Below are 22,571 nucleotides of genomic sequence, written 5' to 3'. Positions count from 1 at the left end.
TTGTAAATATGATTCTTTTTATAGAAATTGTTCTTCATTTGGAGTTGGAGTGTTACATTAAAATTGTAAAGTTTTGTAAAGTTTCTTCTACAACTTTTGAAGTAGAAAAAGACCAACTTATTAAAGACAAAGATCGATCCTAAAATTAAACGTCAGCGAATGCCTTTGAACCATTTTTGAGGGTTTTTCTTAGGATATTTCATTAATTAAACAGAGTCGTAGTCCTTGACATAGCGTGAAACAAAATAAATGAAACAGCTGGAAAACATTTGCATGGCTTTCACTTTTACCTCTCACTCTCTCCGTGTCTCATCCTTTTGATAAATTTTGTGCGTAAATTTGTCGCAAATTACTCTCACTCTTTTGAGGATCCGATTACAGAAGCGGAGGATGGTGACAGTCAAAAATCAAGGAAATATATTTTTGATGAAATTTCATATTTCTCGAAATATCCTTTCACTTTAACGCCCCCCTTTCGCTTTACGCTCTCGATGTTTGCATGTCAAATTTAATTTCTATACAAATAGAGGCAGCTGCTAAATCGCGGTACTTCTATTCTAGGCTGCTCCTGCTGGTAGCCAAACAATCCTTTGAAGCGTGTGCTAAGGGACCCGCCTTTTAATGATGATAAATGCGAGAACTGAGAGAGCGAGAGTGAATAGCAAAGAGAAGAGTTGTTCCGCCACATTTGCAGTGACAAAAACTGTCTTCAGTCAAAAATTTTAAAGCCACCAGAGGGAGGAGGCGACAGTAGATGAGATTCTAACCCTAACAGTGGATTGGGTTACACAATACACACGAAATACGCATGCTCAGCACGCTCATGATCAGAAGGCTATGGCACATCCTTTTTTTTTGCTATTTCACTTTTTAGGCACGCGCTACCTATTCCTTTACCTAACTCTGCATGATATATACAATCTATATGAACGAAACACCATGTCGTTACTTTTTATTGGCCTTTGATTTTTGAATTTTTTGTTTTTGCTTATCATACTTTTAGAGACTCATGCAAAACAGGGTTGAAATTTGTTTTTTTCAAAAATATATTCCAACTTGTTTTGGATTTCCACCCCTTTTGCCCAACGCCTTTTACTACTCTCCGCCTCGAACAGCTGCAAACAATTTTTGCTTTATATTTCCCAATGATTTGCAATGATTTTTGCGCGCAATTTTTAAGTGAAAAAAGTAAATTTTTATATCCTCTTAAGTGACATTTTAACCTTTTCTCATGAATTTCCTTTTTTCTAACGTATTTTCAACTTTAAGGGTGGTGGAAAGTGCAAAGTTCTTTATATTTTTTAATAGCTGCCTGCATAAATTCGAGTGCTATTTTTTTTGTTCGAAAAGAATTAAATTTTAATTATAAAAAAATGGCAAAAAAAAACGATAAAAATTTGAGGCAAAATATAGAGGATTCATTTGTGGGAAAGGATTGTAGAAAATATGTGTGGGAAAATCAATGAGAGAAAGGATGAAAGAAGGGTTCAAAAGAAGGTTCTGAATTCAAAAAGTTCGAGGTGAGAAAAGAAATAGAGGTTTTCAGGAAAGTCCTAGAAATGCCTTTAAGGTAATGCTGATTAAGCACAAAACGTATTACATGCTTCTATATGAATCTTTTGTTGCACTCTGAGCTGAGTTTGTCAAATGGCACAACAAAAAGCTAAGCCTAGGATCTTAATTCGACAGATGAAGTTGTGTAGAGAAGAGAAGCTAAAGGCTATTAAAGAACATCCTAGTTGGTCCATACCTGACTTCTTAGCACCAGTCAAACATAAATGTATCTACAAAGAAGGAGGTCAACCGCAGTAACGAAAACATAGAGATGAAACTAAAGATTTCATAAATAATTTCAATTTAACTATAAAACAAGAGAGAGATTGCAAGTAGTTTTAGTTGTCGAAGGACGCATGGTTAACGTTATATAAAAATCGATTACTCTAAGTTTATGGTTTTTTGTCAGTGGTTCCAATTGACATTTCCTTGCACCATTGACTTAGACAAATAATAGACAGGACGCTGCATCTGTATTGCAACCAAAAAATGGATCACACTTTTTGTGATGATCATCATCAGAGTCCTTCTTTGAAAATTCAGTTTTTGGTTGAAATGTTACAGTTATAAGAAGAGAGGGAGAGAGAAAGGAAGATAAGCAACAGCGGGTGTAGCGAGTCAGTAGGAAGGACAAAAGCCAAATTGCACTTGGTTTTTGCCATTGTCCTGTTGCCTTTGCGGTCCTTTGCGCAATATAATTCTTTGCCCTCACCCTCTCTGCGATGTTCCCACGGCAGACAAGACACACAACGTAACGATCGTCATCATCATCTCCAGCATCACCATCATCATCATCGTGTGTATAGAGACTGCATTGCATTGTAGAACCTTGCAGGACCTTGGCACCTCTTTATATTTACCTTACACCTGGTACACATTGATGTATTTGATGTGCTGTATGCAGGTCGTCTTCCTTCTTACTTTGTACTTAATTAAAACCCACGAATGAAAAGAAGAAATAATGTCTGACATAAATTTATGACTGCCGTTTGAACCTTTTTGGTTTCAAGCATTCCATTTCGTACTTCCTTGTAATTGTTGCATTCTATTTTTAATGTCAAACGGTAAATAAAAATTTGAAAAATCAAAAACAAATCGTATAATTTCAATGCACCTTCTCTGTATCTGTGTATCGCTGATATAATTCTGAGGTCTGAGGCGGCATTATCTTAGATGTTTGCGCAACAGGCTAAGGATTTGGCCGCCGAAGCGTGAAAATTGTCTTTGGCAACAACATTTTTTTCTTTTTACGAAACAAATGACAAATTCTAGGAAATGCAAAAACACAAAGGCCAGTTTTTTAAGTAGGAATTAAGGACTTTAATGAGAGAGTTTTAAAGATGAAAAACAATTGGAAAATAAATAGCAACTTTGTGGAAAAATTTGGTTTCAAAACATTTTCAGGATTCTCATCGACTTAAAACTTTGTATCCCCAACTGAAAGTCCTCTCTCTCTTGGAGTTAAAGTAAAACTTCTCTGTAGCGTTTCATTGTAACTGACATTGTGACAACATCTTAACACTCTCAATATATACACACATACATAAGTATATGTTTATATGGTAAGTTGCTGCTTGGCTTATTCGCTTAGTTTTCCCTACTACTTTCGGCTCCAAGCTTCTCTTCTTCTTTTGTGGCATGAATTTAATGGGTTTTAAGCACGCAATTATCCGAGGCTCGAGGGGGGCTTGACTGCCTAAGCCTTTTGCATACACTGAGCACAATTAGCGCTTTTAATTTGCAGTGCGTTGGCTACTGCCCCCGCTTAGGTGCACGCCTTTCTACACTTCGCTGCTTGTTTGCATAAATTTTGCAACTCTTGATCGCCTCCCCTCCCCAGTCTTATCCCCTCTCTTTGTTCGTTCTCACTTTGCATGTGCATTGGCTTGAGACGCTGCGGCGGCTTCTGCAAATTGCAGTTAATTTTAGCCTCCGAGTCGCTCAAACATTATCAAAGCAAACACAAAGCAAAGGAGAGCAACAAAAATAATAATAATAACAAAAAAAAAAAATAAATAAAAAATTATACAAAAATGTAAACTACACACAAATTGCGTAAAATTTGTTGAATTAAATACATATATTTAACAATAATAATCCCCATCTCTATATATATATTTATATACAATGGCAATTTAAATTTGCGAAAATGAAGTGAAAATGTTAGGTTTCCAACTTGGTAATTATAGTTCGAATGATTTCTTCATGTTAAACTTGAAGCAAGGGAAGGAAATGATGGAATTCATAAGTTTTTTCTTCATCCACCCTTTTAGTTTTTTTTCATTTTTCACACTTGAAAACTTATAAAATATCTTTCCATTTGAGTAGGCTTACACATTCCATAACAGCAAAGATCTTCCATGGTGGAATGTTAACAAAAACGAAGTTTAAATACCCTAAAACTTCTTAAGTTTTTGTCCTAAAAGGCGTTAAAGAGGATTTCTTTATAACTTATGATGAGATACTTCCATAACGCTGATTCCTGTGGAATATCGTTCTTATCGTTCGCATAGTCCCTTCTCGTTAGTCAAAGCTGTTATACCCTCCCTTAAAGGGTAAAACAACATGTACAAAACAACATGTACATTGCGATGATATCCTGCTAAGCACAAGGACATCGTTTCATTTCAACGCCTTGGTAGGAAAATATTTTTCATTTTCCATTTTTTTTTTATTGTGGGCCCACATGTCGTGCCACTTCAGCCAATGAAAATGTGCCTGCTTGGTTGGTTTTTTAAGAGTGCGTTGTCGTCGTCCCCCACTACCCCTCTTTTCGAAACAAATCATAAAATTTGATCAGAGTGTGCGTAGTATCGAGGGCCAGAGTCAACCCCTAGGGGCAAATATTAAAATGAAGGCCAACATTCAGTTTTTTATGTACTTATGTAAATCAACCCCTTTTCTCCTCTGCTAAGCTTATTCAAATGGCGTACAGAGTGAGACAGGCAAAACCGAATGACAGAGAGAGAGAGACCCATAAAAAAAGGGTTGCTGAGATTTTCTGTTTTCCCCCATTTTTTATGCGTAACGAGTGAAAATTGAGGCTTATGTAAATCAATATGGGTAAGTCAACCCTTTAGATAAAGAATCATTGTGATTGGTTAGTTCTAAATTTAAATATATGCCTAGGTGGATCATATGTTTATGTAAAATATTTAAAAAAAAATGGTGTCTAAATAAGTATTTTTCCGTTTTGGGCCTTTCCACTGGTTCATAGTATATACCAACAATAGAATATGAATCAAATGACAAATGTTTATAGTAAAATTTCAGTATATATGTTAAAATTATATTATTATTTAATGTAAAATAAACAACTAAATTGAATTTTAAAAAAATTCGGCATATTTAAAGTAAATAATTGTTTCTTTGTGATTTTTTTTATAATTTTCAGTTTCAAATCTGAAATTTCCGCAATGTCAACAACAAACAGAACTAACGAACCAAATCGAAGACAAAGATGAAACTTTGACTGCTGTGGCTGCTTCTGATGTTGACACACATATGCGCAATGTCAGCGCAAATCACACAAGTCCCTGCTCATCACCATCATCATCATCATTGTCATCGTCATCATCAGCATCGGCATCATCATCGTCCTCAACTTTGCAAGGAACAGAGAATGAAGCAAAAGAGGAGAACGTGGATAAGCAGGAGCCAACCGAGCAGATGAAGATGGACCAAGAGCAATCGCTTGAATTAAAACTGCAATCGTTGGATGAATACAGTGAGCCAAAGGCAGTCGAGGGCAACAATAATGCCTCGTCTTTCAACTTGAAAATGGAAACCAAGCAACAGCAGCGAAACGTGGAGGGGCAAAGTAAAGTAGATGGACCATCATCCTTAAACTATGGACATTTGAGCAATGTCAAGGATGTAAGAGATTTGGAGCAATGCTTGAAATTGCAAAATCAAAATGGTGAGTAAAGAAATCCTAGTGCCTGGGTAACTCAAGCAATTACCCTAAACAAATACTTCATTAAGTCCTACAAAATAATCTTAACCAAAATCGATTTAAGGATGCAAAAATAAATAATTTCTCTCTCTCTCTGTTTTTTACCTAAAAACTCGTGGGAAACGCCTTGCATATAAATCAAAAACCGTTAAACATTTTCAAGTCCTTGATAGAACGCAATAAGAAACAATGCCAAAAAAAACTGAGGATGCAAACTTTTCCCTTACCCACCCCTAAAAAGAAACATACAAAAAGGAAATTAGGGAAGAAACTCCAAATTTTCATGCTAAAAATTGCATAAAAAAGCGGAAAAAAACTGCAGTTGTTTTTTTCCTTAGTTGGATGGGGGAATCTTGCAAGAAGTCGTCTATCCCGCATATGCATATATCAAAGGACATTTGACTACTTTTGTGCCTACCTGAGAGAGCCCGGCAAGTTGTGTCCTTTTCATTTTGGGGTGTCAAATGGTAGCAAAATACCGTAACAACTGAATGTTTGTGTGTGTGTGTGTGTGCGTTTCTCTATCAATACATTTTCTTTTGTTTAATTCCTTTTTTATAAGTTTTTCTTTCCTTGGCATCGGGCAACGCAATTGATTTCTTTACTTTTCTACCCAAAAAAAGAAGACTATAGAAACGATTTCTGCTTATTTTTTTTAAGGACATAAATAAAAATCAAAGAATGTCATTGAATGTCAAATGCTGATTTCGGGTACTCTATCATCAAGTTACCCCCTCGAAAAAAAAAGCAAAAAACAGACAAAGATGAATCAAAATTTGTTGTTATTGGAGATATGGAAAACTGATGCCGTCTTGCATCATCATCGTAAATGGAAATCTAGTTATTCTAGCTTACCAACAACCACCGTTACTAGATTTAGGCAATAATTCTTAGGTTTAGTTTCAACTTAAACTAAAAGTAAACGAGAGGGATGAAATTTTCTTTTCAAATTGTTACAATCTTCATAGCTTCCATTCCCTTTATTTGGTTTACCTAAGAATTATCATTAAATATTTAATTCACTTTCCTCTTCTCATTAATCAAACCAAATCGTAAACTATGTAAGTTTGGTTTTTAAATCAAAGTAAACTTTAGTTTTTAGATGGCTAGTCGACTTGGAAGTACCCTGTGTGAAGTAAAAAAGAACAGGACATTTATAGCTACTCTATAGTCTTTAACGGAATATGAAGTAAAATTTATTGTTAAGCCAAAAGAGTCTCAGTCGAGCGAGCTAAAGTTATGCAGCTTCCAAAACTCATTTCATATGACTCTCACCTTAACTAACGCTTACAGGGTATAAGAACCCACAAAGAACAAACCCCAAAAAATGCGAGTAGCCAACATGTTTGCTAACCCAACAAATTTTATGACTTCATTAGACATTTCACTTTTTCTTTAGATATTTTCTCAAACAATTTACAGAAATTTCCCATTTTTTTTTTTAATATTTTCCGGCTGCCCCAATAAAATTGTTTTTTTTTCTTATTTTTTGCTTTGCTTTCCTTTCCTTCGAAGCGCGCAACTCTTCCATTTTTATGATCTTTGCCTACAAAACACACATTGACTTAAGTAATTTTCTTTCATTTTACGACAAGGACGTTTAAAAGAGTTTCAGGTGAGAGAAAGAGAGAGAGCGTAGAGGAGAGCCGACAAATAGTTTGATATTTTTTATGGTCATGCCGAGGGAAAAAGTCAAGAAGCCCTTTTTTTAACATTTCCTTGCGAACGTGAGAGAGCCCTCCCGGGGTATAACCAGTAGTTTCTTCAGGTCAACATATTGGCTAATTAACATGTAGTAAGAGGATATGTGCGAGGATGAACCGGGAGAACTGTTACCGAACTGACTAACTGACTGGATCGAACAGTTTTTTATGATTTACATGGAAGTTGTCGTAAAAAAATAAACGAAGATAAAAAGGAGAAATAAATGCAAAGAGCGCAAAATCAAAATTGTTCCATAGCCAAAAGACCCTAGGTGGTTATCATTGACGAAAACGTGTTGCCACTTTTCAGCGTTAAATTCTTTTTTCCCTTGACCAGGACGACACGGCCAAGACGAAGAAAATTTGTCTTTTTACCTGTTTTTGACTTTTTATGACTTTTGTAACAATTTTTTATGAGTTTTTTCCATAACAAAGATAAAAATTGTGCATCTTTTTTTTCTATTTTGTTACCTGACAGATTTGTTGTTGTTGTTTTACTTTTATATAAAAGATGCCCAAGTATTTGACTTTTCGTTATAATTTGTCCAGTTCTTTGAAATATTAAAATAACAAACGAAAAAAAATAATAAAATGTTTGGTCATTTTCTAAAAAATAAAATAACAATTTCTATATAATGACATGTATATTATTAAAACGATTTTTAAATGTTAACAAAGAATGCGATTGGAACAATAGAATATATAGTTTAAATGGCCTATTTAATCGACTCAACTTATTTTGCTATAAAAATGAGCTCAGGCATGATGCATTCTTAAATTTGATGGTTAAATTCGATAGGCTTTAAGGAATTAGACCATATACGAAATTTCTTAAACCAGTAAAACCTTTACTAGCTTGCTTTTGTTAGAGAATACTTGGGAAACTTAAAGGAATATGTGTCAACTGACCGATAAATATAAATAAAAATTATGAATTTTAACACAATTGTTAGGGAACTCGTTAAATAAGAGATATCTTTATCGAAACAATGCTAAATTCAAACAAATTCTTAACTTGTGTAAGAAAACTTTTGATCTGACAACCTGGCAACTCTATGAAACGCATATTTTCTTTAGATTTCAAATATTTGTATAATTGTTTATAAAATTTGTCCCAATAAATGTCGCCAAATAAATCATTATGCAAAGAAAGAGAAGAAAAAGAGAGCAAATCTGATTTAAACAAGAACAAAATCATATTAGAATGAAAGTCAGTGGGTGGTTAGGTCCCCTACCTATACATACATACATACATATATTTCAGGCACCAGCCAGAGGAGTCGCACATGTGTGCATAAATTGAATGGCAAATAAAAAAGAAAAAGAAAAAAAACGAATGCCAAGAACAAAGAAGCCAAAAAGAAGGACTGAGCAAATGTGTGTGTGTGTGTGTTGAGGGAATGAGGAACTTTGTATGGGTGGATGCTGCTGGCTGAAGCAAAGCGTCAGCGTCGACGCAGGCTTTAAAATATTTTTACATAGCATCTCACACACACACACACACACACAAAAAGCATCCAAGTTTTGACTCGCCAATCATAAAATAATATGCATACACACAAACACACACGCATACATCCCCCTACGAAATGTGGCGCCCAACGTGCAAGCATAAAAATAAAGCCCACGCACACACACAGAGCTATACAATCCCATAGACCATATCGTACATACATACATACACATATACATTCCCCCCAGTATTAAATTTAAATTTTAAGCCACACCCACACGCACACTCATACACACTCACACACACACACACAATACAATGGAGCTCGTCGCTGCGTCAAGAAACCGACGAACGAACGACGAAGTTTTCCCCCCAAAAGAGCCATAGACATTGTGGTATAAAATTTTAAAACATTTTACAGTTCACTCACTCACTCTCCCGCACACTTATACTCACACACACACACACACACACATACAGCCAGTCACTCAAATGAGAGCGAGAGAAGAGGCCTTCTCCTCTTCTCGTCACTCATAGCGTATGTGTAACGCCATGTTCCAATTGGGAAACGACGTCTCGTTCGTAGTCGTTCTATCTGTGTGTGGAACGCATTTCTAATGCCTGATACAAAACGGTAAATAAACCACGAGAGAGAGCGACAGAGCATAGAGAGAGAGAGAGCGAGCGGGAGAACGCAAGCAAGCTTCGTTTTGTTTCGCCCGCACCGTGTAGCTTTATTCAAGTGCAGCACTATTCGGGGCGCCGACTTGAAAACCAGTTAGTTGAACGCGTTGAGTCTTCTAGAGCGCATCGTTCGTCGTTTAGTCGTTCTTCGTTTAGTGGGCAAACGCGTGGAGAAGTTTTTTATACACAGACGAACGCTTTTTTATACGCTCCGAGTGTGCGAGTGTTAAAAAACAACCCTTACCTCCTGGGGGTGACTAAACAACAACAACGACGAGTAAAAAAAAAAACAAGACCCATAACGGAAACCTTCCCCTCACTTTAGAAGCTGCGTTTTTTCTTTGGTTTTGGGCATAAAAACCTAAATTTTCAACTCAAAATCCAAGCCGGCTCCGAGTGAGTGTGGATGTGTGTGTGTGAGGGATAGAAAGAGAGCATACGCAAAGGAAGAGAGAGCGAGACAAAGGCTCACTCACTCACACAGGCAGAGAACATTACGTTTTTACCGTCCATCATCATCATCATCAGGCCTAGAGCCCGATTATCCATCCATCCGTTAGGTTAGTCTGGCCGCATCGAGCATCGTGTGTTGTAGTAGTAGATGAGAGTAGAGGAAGTTTGAGCACAAAAAAAAAATAACCGAAAATAATAATAAAGGAAGGTGTCCTTACCGCTTTGGACTAACCGACAATTGTCAGTTTCACACGAAACACGAACGCGTTTGGACGTATTCACATCATCAACAATAGAAAAAAGAAAACGTTAATCAAAACCCAATATCAAGCAGAACTTATCTAATGCAGTGCAAAGTGACCACACTAAAAAGAACACCTTAAGAACAATTTGTGTACGAAATATATACAAATCAAAATATATAGTGAAAAAGAAAAGGATTTTTTTGGTCAAAGTGAAAATGGTTATGTCGGAGCTACGTTGGCATACCGCTGCTAGTCCCGAGGATAATAATAATTCCTTGAAGCGTGATTTGCTAAAGACAACACCGACAAGTGCCCGAGAGGCAGCTGTCGCCGTACACATAATGCAGAATCGATGTAAGTTTATCTATTTAAAGTCTATTTGTATATATTGAAATTTGTAAGCTTTCAAATTGGAAACTTGTGATTTTTTTTGATAATTTTTTAAGACCTATGTACATATAAAATCGGTAAGACAGACCACTTGTAGAATTGCAATCCCGAGTAATCAACTTTTTAAATAGTTTGATATTGCTAGTGTTGGGGTGTCTCCATCATAAATTACCAAAACGACCCACTTTGCTGGTGCTGGTGCTTTTTCGTAGAACTAGGTACCCGGTCTAATGTTTGTACTCGATATACAATCTAACCAATATGTATTACAAATACCTATCATAAAAATAAATTTATTAAAGACGCATTTCTTGCACAATATACTAAAGACACACACACACACGCACATATTTATACATGTAATAAAAACACAAAAAGGCCATGTAAAAACCTGAGACGTAGGTGGCGTGAAGGTGGTGGTGTCGATTGTGGTGCTGACGATGGGTACTCAATGGAACCGCTGTGCTATGCGCTTGGTCATTGTAAACAATATATTTAATTTGTTGCCTTATCAATTTGTCGTCGGTTTTTCGATGACAAATGTAGGTAAAATTGTGAATATGCGTAATAAGTAATAAGTTAAACACCTTTTCGAAAAATGGTCTCAGGTGTTATTGCCTGTTACCATCGAAAAACTCTCAAAGTCAAGTGGTACGGGATGGCTTGATTGATTATGTAAAACTATATAGACTCACAATTGAAATGTGAGTAATTCGGGTACTCCAAATGAGTTATATGAATAATATTAAAGATAAGGTCGAAAAGATAGTACTTCTTGAATAAATTATGAAATCACATAGAAAACAAAATGAACGGGGAATTTTTTCGACTTTCCCAACAAATAACAGTGATAAGAAATTAAAAAAAAAAAAAAACTTAAATTTATGATTGCGTTTAGTAAGAAATTATCATTGAAAAATGGCTTAATATATATTTATGATCTTAATCCTTAATTAAAAATAGTCACATTTGATTATGCAATGTAAGTTGGAAGCCTCTTGACTAAAATCTCCATTAAAGCCACCTTGAAGTAACTTGGAAATCTTAAAATTTTAATATAAAATACTTGGACTTAAATTATATTTTGCCAACCTCGTGCTCGTTTTTAAGTACCTTTGCACCATTCAGGCTATTGAACACGTGAGACGTTTCAGAAATATTTGATATACGTATGTATTTACCCATTTGATTTGCTCATTATATACATCAAGTCATCAAAACCTTGTATAAAGCGATTTGCTTATCTCATCTTTTGCTCAGTTTCTTATCAAATAAGTCAAATCAATGGTAATATTTTGCACACCTGCAAAAAAAAAACTATAAGAAACCCGTCAACAGCTTCTGGGAATTGACCAAAGTAGAGTTAACTGTCCGCATCAAGAATATACTCGAAGGAGTAAACACATTTCGTCATTGGTTTCATTTTTCATAAATTAATCGAACAATGCCAATCACTTTTAAATTAATATATATTTAACACCTATTGACGACAATATTTATGCAAGATTCGTTGCTTTTTTCCTGTTGACCAAAATCAAATCATATATTTTTAGTCATTGTACAATGAGCTCATACGATGAAGCATTACGATGGTCGTCTATCTTGATAAGGTAGTTTTGAATTTTCCTTATCACAGGAGACGAAGTGCAATAAAAACTGCCGTAGAAAGAAAGAGGGGCGTGTGTGTAGTAGAAATTTTCAATTCTTAGAATTTTTGATTGAAAGTCGGAACGGATATGAGCTTCCGCAATTGAAATGAAACTACAACGCAAAATGCTTAGTTAATGCTGATTAATTAGTAAATACTTAAAACTAAAAACACAAATTTTAATCAGTTTCGTTATGTTTTCAAGTGTGTGCGGTTCTAATTAAATTCGAAGGTTTCTCAATGACTTTTGCCAACTCCAAAGTTGATAAACTTTGAAAAAGGATGTCCTCATTTATGAATGGTCTAGAATGAATTTCATTGTTTACTTTGGGTAATTTTAAAATCAAAACTCAATCTAGGTTCAGCAGTTCCCATTAAAAGAACCTATTCGAAATTTTAGTAAGTTTAAAGTACAAATTGATTTAAAATTAAACAGTTTCATGATAGAACTGCAGCTAAAGCTAGTCTATGGAATAAGCAATGAACATTTGCTCGTCCTATGTTACAGCAAATACTTGTCCGTTATCCCTTTGATTATATATGTACTTGCCTCTCTAAAGCCTAAAAGCCGACTATGCCTAATTTTTGGTTTTGCTAATCAAGCTCTTTTTTTTCGCCGTGATTTAAGCTCGCTCTTTCTCTGTCTCTGTCGATGTTAGACAGAGATTTTGCTCTCTAGGCTATTACTTTCTCTTTGTCTAATGTTGCTAGTTTGTTTTGCTACGAATATTCAAGTAAAACAAAGCGGAAAATACACACACACGCACATTTCATGTCTGTTATTTTTCTTTTATTTTATTTAGTTATTTATTTTTCCTCTTTCTTTCTTTTTGGCTACAATTTTTGTTGGTCCATCATGGGTAGTAGAGGGGTCAAGAGTTCAAGACACGCAGCTTCCGCCGTCGACAACGACAACGACAACGACGAGGAGGAGGACGACGACTCAATCGATAGAGTCAGTCTGCGCACGTGATGGGGAGTGTGTCTGTGTACAGATGTCTATATGTATTTGTGAGTTTGTGTGATTATGGCCAAACCCCCCTCCCACTCATCACTCTATGGCCATTTTCATCGGTCGAGGTCATTGACTAATTGTATGAGAGCCACATGAAAACTATATATACACAGAGATATATAAAGATATACATATCTCAGATTGCAGCAGTCGCCACCGCCATCGCCGCAAACTCCACCCCCCCCACCCGCCACTCGTCACCCGCTGTGTGTAAAATTCTCTAAAATGTTATATTCTACAATTCTACCTCGGGGGGCCTCAGAGGGTTGGTTGGCTTGCGGTTTTTGATTTTATGCCAAAAATTTATACAAAATTGTTTTCAATTCACAAAAATGTTGCTCTTTTTTTTTTTGAGAAAGAAAAAGGGCGAGAGAATTCCTGCGCGGGGGTGTGTTTTCATTTGAGTTCGAGAAAAACATAATTTATGTGGCAGTTTAGTTAGCGGCTGGACGAAAGAACATTTCCCGAAATGTTCCGGCACATATGTCCAGAAATAACATTTAATTGTAAGAAAATGGGCACTTGAGGTCGATCTTCAAGAGGTTTTTCTCTCCCTCTCTTTGGCGTGTGGCAGTAGTTTGGACCTTAATTAGTGCGAGCTAAAAGGGCGACAAAAGTGTGCCATAAGCGAGTTAAATAGATTGAGAAGAGGTAGGCTACAATAGGGTGAGATAGGAGGCTCAAAAAAGACAGAAAATTGAGATTAGAAAATTGCACTCAGGGACGGAACGAAAGGAAACTACTTTCTGAAGAAATTATTTATTATAATCGTACTTCATTCTTATAAGGTAATGAACCAAAGCAAATTCGAAGTTTATTTAGAAAAAAGAGTTACATATTAAATAATTACTTAATTATTTCATTAAGTAATTGAAATTACATCAGTTTTTTGAATTCCAATTTGTAGCAATTGCTTAGGAAAACAAATTATTAACTTAATTTAGACTGATTTTGTTCTTGAGAGTTCATTTAAAAAGTATTTATATAAATCTTATTTTTTCCATTTCAAGAATTTGAAAATGCAATGAAATTGTAATAATATTGCATTTCTACTTTAATTACTCGATCGATGACTATCCCCAATAACATGAATGAAACGACATTGACGTTTCAAAAGCTATGAAACTAGAATTTCTAGTTCCTCCCCAAACTCGTAAATTAGTCGCAGACAGAATTTTACACTTTGCCACTTTGTTCTGCCTGTTTTGGTCGAAGTCTCATAAAATGCAACAAACAAATGTTGCAAGGAAAGAAATTCAAATCGAATTCCATGCACCAGGTGGCTCCAGGTTTTCATGCTGTTGTTGCTCCCCCGACGATGGTCATAAAAATATCCTTTTATACCTTAAGTCTGACTGTCCGAGTGCTAAGCATTTGGTCAGTTTGTGTTTTCTCTATATACGTAAATACATACATATATACATACTTATTGATTTTAACATAAACTTTTAAGTGAAGCCAACGACTGCATTTGGCTTTAAGTGGTCCTAGTCTAGTCTAGTGTTGAAGAAGATATGTTGTACATTTATATATATATATTTAACGTTTGGTTTTTACTTTTTTTGGACTATTTTCAGATATCAGCCGTCTGTCGCGTTCACCGTCGCCGTTGCAATCCAATGGTAAGTGGTATCAGCTGTTGTCCAAAAACAGAAACTCAAATTCTCAAACTCTCTAACCCCAATTTACGATTTACGATTTTGTCCACTTTCTGTCTCACACATTTTTGGGAAACATCTGCCATTGGGCATCAGTTTCACTAAATCACTCGTATGTATTCGTTTTCAAAAGACAATAAACAGGAACCGAAAAATGAAAATCGAAACTAAACTGAAATGAACCAACCAACCCTTCCTCATCCCATACATAGCTCGAGTTAGCCACGCGCTTAGATTTTTAGGGTTGCCCCCGAAAAAACCAAAAACCCAAATACAATGGGCTGTCAAAACTTTTGTCGCAGCCCTTTTGCCAGTGATTTAGGGAACATCAAGAGAGAGAGAGGGAAAGAGATGGGGAGGAGTCTCAACTTCTATTCTCTGTGCCCAAGTTAATGTTTGATGTCTTATTAAATGCCCCTTTTCCCCTCTACCTCAAACTCTCTAATGTCGATCTTTTAGTGTTGACTTAACAGCTTCTTAAGTAGTTTTCGGTGGCATTTAAAAATCCATTTGACAAATTCTTTAAGAAATCTCCCCCATTCTCTCTCTCTCTCTGAAATACGTTTTTACATTTTCATGTTGGACAGTCATTATTATTCATAACTCGTTATTGACGGGTTTGTTAGATGCGTAAAATTTGCAATTCACACATTTTTACGCCCACGTCTATGTCGGACGGACGGAACTCTGTTAGTCACGGCTTAACCTTTTTCTTCCCCGGACAAAACACTGAGGCGAAGGGACACAGAGTTTTTCGTTATTCTATTCAATATAAATATATTTTTTCTCCCCCGTTTATTGACAGAATTTGTGCTTGATTTGAATTTTCATATGCAGGAGTGTGTGTTGGAGTGTGTCTGTATGTGTACGGGACTGGACACAGTTGCTGTGATTTCTTTCACGAACCATATACTAAATGTGTATTTACATATATTTTATGCAAAAATTATTCCGTTATGCTATGCTATGAGTGTGGGATCATCCTATCAGTTGTGCACATGAAAACTGACCATTTGCCTTTCTTCCTCTTTTATTGGTTCGATTAAATGAGCAAGGGCGGTGTTTTCTAAGGGGATTTTAAAACAGCTACTTGGGATTCATTTATTTCATTAAATTTTCAAAAATTGTCTGGAAATAACCTGATTTGAACGGATCTTTGTTACTTTCTTCTACGTTTTAAACTGTGTTGTTAGGTTTCATATTAAATCTTTTAGAGTACTTAATTACTTCTTCAAAAGTACTTTATTCCTCAACCTCAAGTAACTCTGCTTTTACTAGCGTTAGCAAGTTATAGTTTGATGAGTATTTTAAAATACTTCTTAAAATAGATCTTTTGATCTAACTCAGATAACTTCTTTTACTTTTCAACTATCACCGTTAGTTAGTAGCCTAAAGTTATTCCATTTTCATTTACCATCTTTTATCAGTTGATATGAAACTTAAAAGTTTCCTTTTTGCCAATCTATTTGTTCAAATTGACCACCTACGCCCCTGTCCGGAGGCCCTTTACAGAGAGAACACATACAAATCGAATTTGCACATCATCTGAATACCAAATGGACGCACGTAGCCGTTCCCGTAGCCTTTGCCTGGACCGAACCGAAAGTTATATTTTTTCCCACTCTCCTGGATTTCTGTTTTTGCTCATCTTATTTCCATTCTGCAATATGTAACGAAACGATTGACCATGTGGGTCGCCCACTTGGGCAAATAAGTCATCAAATTCACGTAGCCAGAGAGAAGCAAAGAGCAGAAAAAAAGCAAAAATAAAATCTTCAACCACCAAAACATATGCAAAAATCCCAAAGATGAAGAACTACTTCAAAGAGGGTTAATATGGTACACTATGCTCAACGTTTTCTTTTTTTTTTTTTTTTTGTTACTGTTTTGAAAAGGGTTTATCAACTTTACTTTTTCTAGTCCGAAACATTGTAATGAACTCTATGTGTCCTTTTGTCCGGTGTCTTGTGTGGTATTTAAATATTATTGCAAATCAATTGGTTCGTCTTGGCTCCCTTTCACAAACACACATACATATAAAAGCGCATATAAATAGCAAATTTATACAAATCGCCAAAAACGAAAACCATTTGAAATGCTAAAATGGCACTTAAAAGCAGCTAAAAGCGTCAGCTCTGCTGAGTGAGCCTCAACAACAAAATGAAAAGAAAACATGAGAATTCCATTTGATGTGTCTCTCAAGGTGAACACTATGTAAACTATGCACAATGAAGGTGGATTTCGAGTTGTAGTACTCTACAACACACATGGTAGATGGACCCAGGGTAACTTATTTTGCCTCTCTTTTTTTTTTTGGTTTTGGCATAATAATTTCGGCTGGGTGGTCACGTGAAAGCCTTTCTTTCTTTCTTAGCTGGGGGAAAACTCAACCGACTATGAAATTGAGTGAAAATGTGGAAAATGCTAAAATTTATGCAAAAAATAAATAAAGCGAGAGAAAAAGAGGAAACAGAGAAAAAGGACCACACATCGGACGGCTAATTTTTGCATAGCATTCAGGGTAGTATATGAAAAAACTTGAATTCGTTTCGTTTTCATATATATTTGTTTATGATGATTTTGAAAAAGGTTTCATTTTTGAATACGAAATTCAAAAGGGTTCATTTTGAATATGTGTCTAATATAAAGCCAGTATATACTAGAGGTTTTTCTTTTGGAGAGTTAGTGCAAACCAATTTTGGTTAGACGTTTTGCATACTATATAGTTGACTTTTTCCAGGGTAAAATGTCCCTAATTTTGTTTTAACATATCCTCTTTTGCTTTTGCTTCTTTGCAGCTTCCGATTGCGATGATAATAATTCCAGTGTGGGAACTTCTAGTGATCGCTGTCGTTCACCATTGAGTCCGGCTCTATCGCTGAGCCAACAGCAGGCCAAACGTCAATTGCTGGTTCCACATCCGGCTCACCATCATCATCCACATCTGCCGCATCATCATCATCATGTGCAGTACAAGCAAGAACAAACAGACGACTACGATGATGATGATGCTAATGGTGGAGCCTTGAACTTGACCAGTGATAACTCACGTCATAGCACTCAATCGCCAGCCAATTCCATGAAATCCTCGAAGACAACCACGTCGCCACCACCATTACCCCTAGAATCACTAAGTCGTCCAGTGATCTCTCCTCACCTAGCCGCATCATCGGTAGCGGCAGCGGTAACGGCAGCAGCAGGAGCACCTTCTCCCCCTCCACCAGCCACATCAATGGCTGCTGCTTCAATGGCAGCTGCTGTTGCTGCTGTGGCCGCCAATGGCATTAATCCGCTCCTGGCTTTGCCAGGCATGTCCTCGCCGCAAGCCCAATTAGCGGCCGCTGCTGCTGCTGGTCATCATCCATTATTGTCAGCCCAGGATTTCGCTCAGTTCCAGCAATTGTTGCAGCAACGTCAAGTTGCCCTGCAACAACAATACAACAGTTATATGGAACTCTTGCGAAATGGTTCATTGGGCCTGCAACAAGATGATCCTAGCCTGGCCACCCAAGTGGCTGCTGCCCAATTTCTAATGCAAAGCCAATTGCAGGCCCTAAGCCAGGCCAATCAGCAACTGCAATCGCTGCAAAAGCGTCAAATGGAGGAAACAACATCCATGAACCTGCCACAGCCGCGTAGTTCTACCCCGAACTTGAGAAGTCCCATATCGGTGCGAAGTCCTGCCAGCTCGCCGCCACAGATAACGGCAGCGGCCAGCACATCGACCAACACAATGCTGCAGATTACACCGCCAAGTTCCTCGGCTAGTTTGAAATTGAGTGGCATCCTAACGCCCAGTACACCGACAAGTGGCACCCAGATCTCCTCCACGGGCTCTACGGCCACCAATTCTGGCACTCCGCAGGCGAAAACCGTGGCCAGTGCCAGAGCAGCAGGTGAACAACCATCACCCGAGGAGACCACCGATCTGGAGGAACTGGAACAATTTGCCAAAACCTTTAAGCAGCGACGCATTAAACTTGGTTTTACCCAAGGTGATGTGGGTCTGGCCATGGGTAAACTCTATGGAAATGATTTCTCTCAGACCACCATATCCCGTTTCGAGGCATTGAACTTGAGCTTTAAGAACATGTGCAAACTAAAGCCTTTGCTTCAGAAATGGTTAGATGATGCCGATCGCACAATTCAAGCCACAGGCGGAGTCTTTGACCCGGCTGCCCTACAGGCCACGGTGAGTACTCCGGAAATAATTGGTCGTCGTCGCAAGAAGCGCACATCGATTGAGACAACCATCCGCGGAGCGCTAGAGAAGGCTTTCATGGCCAATCAGAAACCCACGAGTGAGGAAATTAGTCAACTGGCCGATCGTCTGGGCATGGAGAAGGAAGTTGTACGCGTTTGGTTTTGTAATCGTCGACAGAAGGAAAAGCGTATCAACCCTTCACTGGACAGTCCTACTGGTGGTGATGATATGGACGAGTCACCCTACATGATGCACTAGAAAAAGTCGTAATGCTGCCGATGGATGGCCAAAGATTCGACGGACAAAACGTGCAATGTAAGGAAAACACAAGGAATAAATAAAATTAAATAGTAAATGCAACTGGCCAAACTATAAACAGGTGTGTAAAACTACATAGAACTAGCTTTGTCTAACAATTTGTAGAAGCTTCTAATTTTGTTTAAAGACACTTTTAGATCTCAACTGTAAAAAACTTTATTAGTTTTAACCAATTGAGTTTCTCTCCGAGTAATTACTAATGAAATGCTTTTATTTGCTTCTCTCATTCCAGGTTCAAAGACGCAAACACATCAAATATTAGCTTAATTAACACACACACACACACACATACAAATCTGGGGTTTGTTTTATATGTTAACTATTAATGGTATTTGTATTTATTGTAACAACTTAGGATTACCAATAACAAATGCAAAATTTTTGCTAATCAAATGAACAAAACAAAGTTCATTTAATTAACCCATAAAATTTTGTACAATTCAAATGCTAATCATTTGTTCTATTCAATTTAAACGAAAGAACAAATGATTAATCATTTGAATAATATGTATAATTATATATGTCATATATATGTATATGTATTTGTGTGTGCGTATTATTAATATTTAAGTACAGTCTTTTACCATTTTCAAAGTCAAAGAAAATACCACATCTATTCCTAGCGAATGAATACAAAACTAAATATATACATAAACTATTATACAAAAATATCTTTTAAATCCTTTCATATTTATTTGAATTATTGTGCGTGAATACTGTGATAATCAAATTGAATGATTTTAATTTTAACTTACATTTAAACGTAAAAAAAAAAAAAAAAAAAAAAAAAAAAAGAAATTAAAAATTATAAATACATTTAGCAATACATTTTATGTTATGGGCAAAAGTAAACTAACTAAAAACAAACAACAACAAAAAAATAATAATAATTATATAAAAATGCATTATCAAATCCTTTTGAATTTATAAACAAAGAGAAAAGAGAAAACTATTTGTAAGTGTAAAATGTGTAAAAACAAAATACTAATAGAATTTTTAAATGTAACAAATACAAAAAGACAAACAAAAACTAAACAAAAACACACAAAAAAGTAAAGAAAACTTTAATAAAAATTCAAAAATTATCAAAAATAACTTAAACTGAAAAAAAACTGTTTAATCTTTTATTTCTTTAGCCCTAGACCAAAGGCATTTAAGGAAAAATGGGGGAAAAAAGGTAACGACAAATATATATTTGTGTTTGGGTAATCTCGATCATCTTAAATATGCCTGTTGAATACTTGACTTTCAAAACATTTTGTCACATAATGCCGATAATAAGTATATATCGATTATTTTGCTAGTGTAATTCCTGGAAAGTGTCGCAAGGATTATAATCGATGTCATTTATTTTTCCAAAAATATTTTCGAGATGTTTTAATATATTTATAGAAACATGGTTTCAACTATCATTCGGGAAATGATCAACAGTTTTAACTTTTTGAAAAAAGGATTGGCATACCTTTGTGAGGGTATCAGAGATTCGTCAACGTTTTTTTTTGGCACTAAAAGGGGGGCTCAGGGAATATTTGAAAGATAAGAATCACGTAACTAGTTCAACTGTCGAGTGGCGGTTTGGCGGCTGCTGCTTCAAAGACTTCGGAACGCGATAGTAAAATGGGGAAAAATTAAAAATTTTAATAAATAACAACATGCAAAACTGAAATTAATTCATGGAATTTGTATTCAACCGCGTGCACAGAAGAGAATAGACAGAGATAGAGAGAGAGAGAGAGAGAGAGAGAGAGAGAGACAGAGGGACAGAGTGAGTAAGTCTCAAGCCAAGTCTCTAATAAGAAACAGACACCCGGTTCGGCCGCCAGTCCATACCATACTACAATCCGATCTGATCCACAACTCGATACAATATGAGATGCAGATGAGGCCCAGTCATGTCATGCCAAGGGATTGTGAGAGAGAGAGAGCGAGTGAGTGGGGCACTATCAATGAAGAGCCGACATCAAAATGTGAATTCACTGCGATTTCGAATTGCCAACAACAACAACAGCAACTTGAGGGCAGAAGGTGCCGGACAGGGGGCGTCATTGTCGTCGTCATTGTGTCGCTTGTGCTTTGAGCAATTAAAAATTATACTTGCCCCATTGTTGAATGTGTGCTGAGCCAAACAGCTACAGTGAAGACTTGTCAAACTGACACTGCAAATGGTTGGTTGGTCCTTAGGATATCGGACAAATCTTCATACAAATTTGAATCTAAATATTACAGGCAATAACTTTGCAATCGATCTCTGGCACATAATATTGAAAACCTTAAGTTTCCCTAAAAAAAAAAGAGGTCAAATTTTCAAAAACGTTTTCCAAAATGCCCATTTTCTCCCGATTGGCGATTTCCCATACCAAAATTATGACCGAGATCCGCGAATGTGACATAAGAAAACAGAAAGATTAAAGGAATACAAGGATTAAATAACTAAATAACTAGCCTTCAAAATAGAGAAATAATAATGTATTAAATTAAGGGAGAAAATAATTAAGTTTTATAAATTTTAATTTTTATGTAAGATATAAAAAAATCCGTCACGTATTAAGAGTGTCGCCTGTACTCATTAGGAGGAGGGCAAATGCAGTCGAACAAAGCGAGACATATACGCAAATGATGATCCCTCTTCTGTATCCCCTCTCATTTCCCTGAACCGACTTTCGCCCCGCCTGCCATCCCATCCCTAACAGACACTTGTTTGCATGGAATCGCGCATAATCATCGCGTGTCATGTGGAAATTTCTACTATTTATGGTCTGTTTGTTTGTACTCAGAGGAAAAAAAGCAACAGAAGAAAAAAAATCGCTTGATGCGACGACCCCTTTGAGCGCACTTAAGCCTGCTCTTTGTTGTTCTTTCAGTAATAAATTCATGGAAAATTGCTGGTAATTATAAGACAAGCGACGATGATGATGACGATTTCACAAGAATTTCCACCACTAGCCAAAAAAAATTTGCATATGCAACAAGATCAAGCCAAGAGCAACAATTGATGGGGAGAGAAATGCAAAATTTGAACTCGTAAAACTCCAACAACATTGTAGACAGATATATCTTTGTCCCTTCCTTACGTCTTTCTATCTAACCATCTCTCTCACTCTGTTTTTGAGTTTCCCAGGTAACTTTCTAACTTTGATGTGGTAAATATTCATTTCTTAAAGTTCTACCTGATATGATAAATCAAGGGAATTATACAAATTAAAGCACATTTAATTACCTTCCAGGAGTGAGGGGGACATGTTGTGGGGGTTTTTGAATCCCAGGAAATTCTACCATTTTGAAACGGATTAT

At 36.4% G+C, this 22,571-nt stretch overlaps 1 protein-coding gene across 2 annotated transcripts in view; it reads left to right on the top strand.

The window, feature by feature from the left end:
• The window catches only part of nub (nubbin), a 44,756-nt gene extending 25,464 nt beyond the window's left edge, over positions 1–19,292 (top strand). Inside the window, exons 3-5 of one of the 2 annotated variants that reach the window (XM_068295491.1) lie at positions 4,949–5,473; positions 14,678–14,722; positions 17,557–19,292. In XM_068295491.1, the coding sequence (XP_068151592.1) occupies positions 4,949–5,473; positions 14,678–14,722; positions 17,557–19,220 (2,234 nt within the window). In that variant the 3' untranslated portion in view covers positions 19,221–19,292. Of the gene's footprint in view, positions 1–4,948; positions 5,474–9,461; positions 10,402–14,677; positions 14,723–17,556 lie in introns of those variants that run through there. The other variant, XM_068295492.1, reaches the window with a different exon arrangement.
• The last annotated feature ends 3,279 nt before the right edge of the window (positions 19,293–22,571 follow it).

Source organism: Drosophila tropicalis, unplaced genomic scaffold, assembly GCF_018151085.1.
Source record: "Drosophila tropicalis isolate 14030-0801.00 unplaced genomic scaffold, ASM1815108v1 contig_845, whole genome shotgun sequence".
Taxonomy (NCBI): domain Eukaryota; kingdom Metazoa; phylum Arthropoda; class Insecta; order Diptera; family Drosophilidae; genus Drosophila; species Drosophila tropicalis.
Note: the sequence above shows the minus strand (reverse complement) of the source record. Positions and strands in the feature narration are given on the sequence as shown.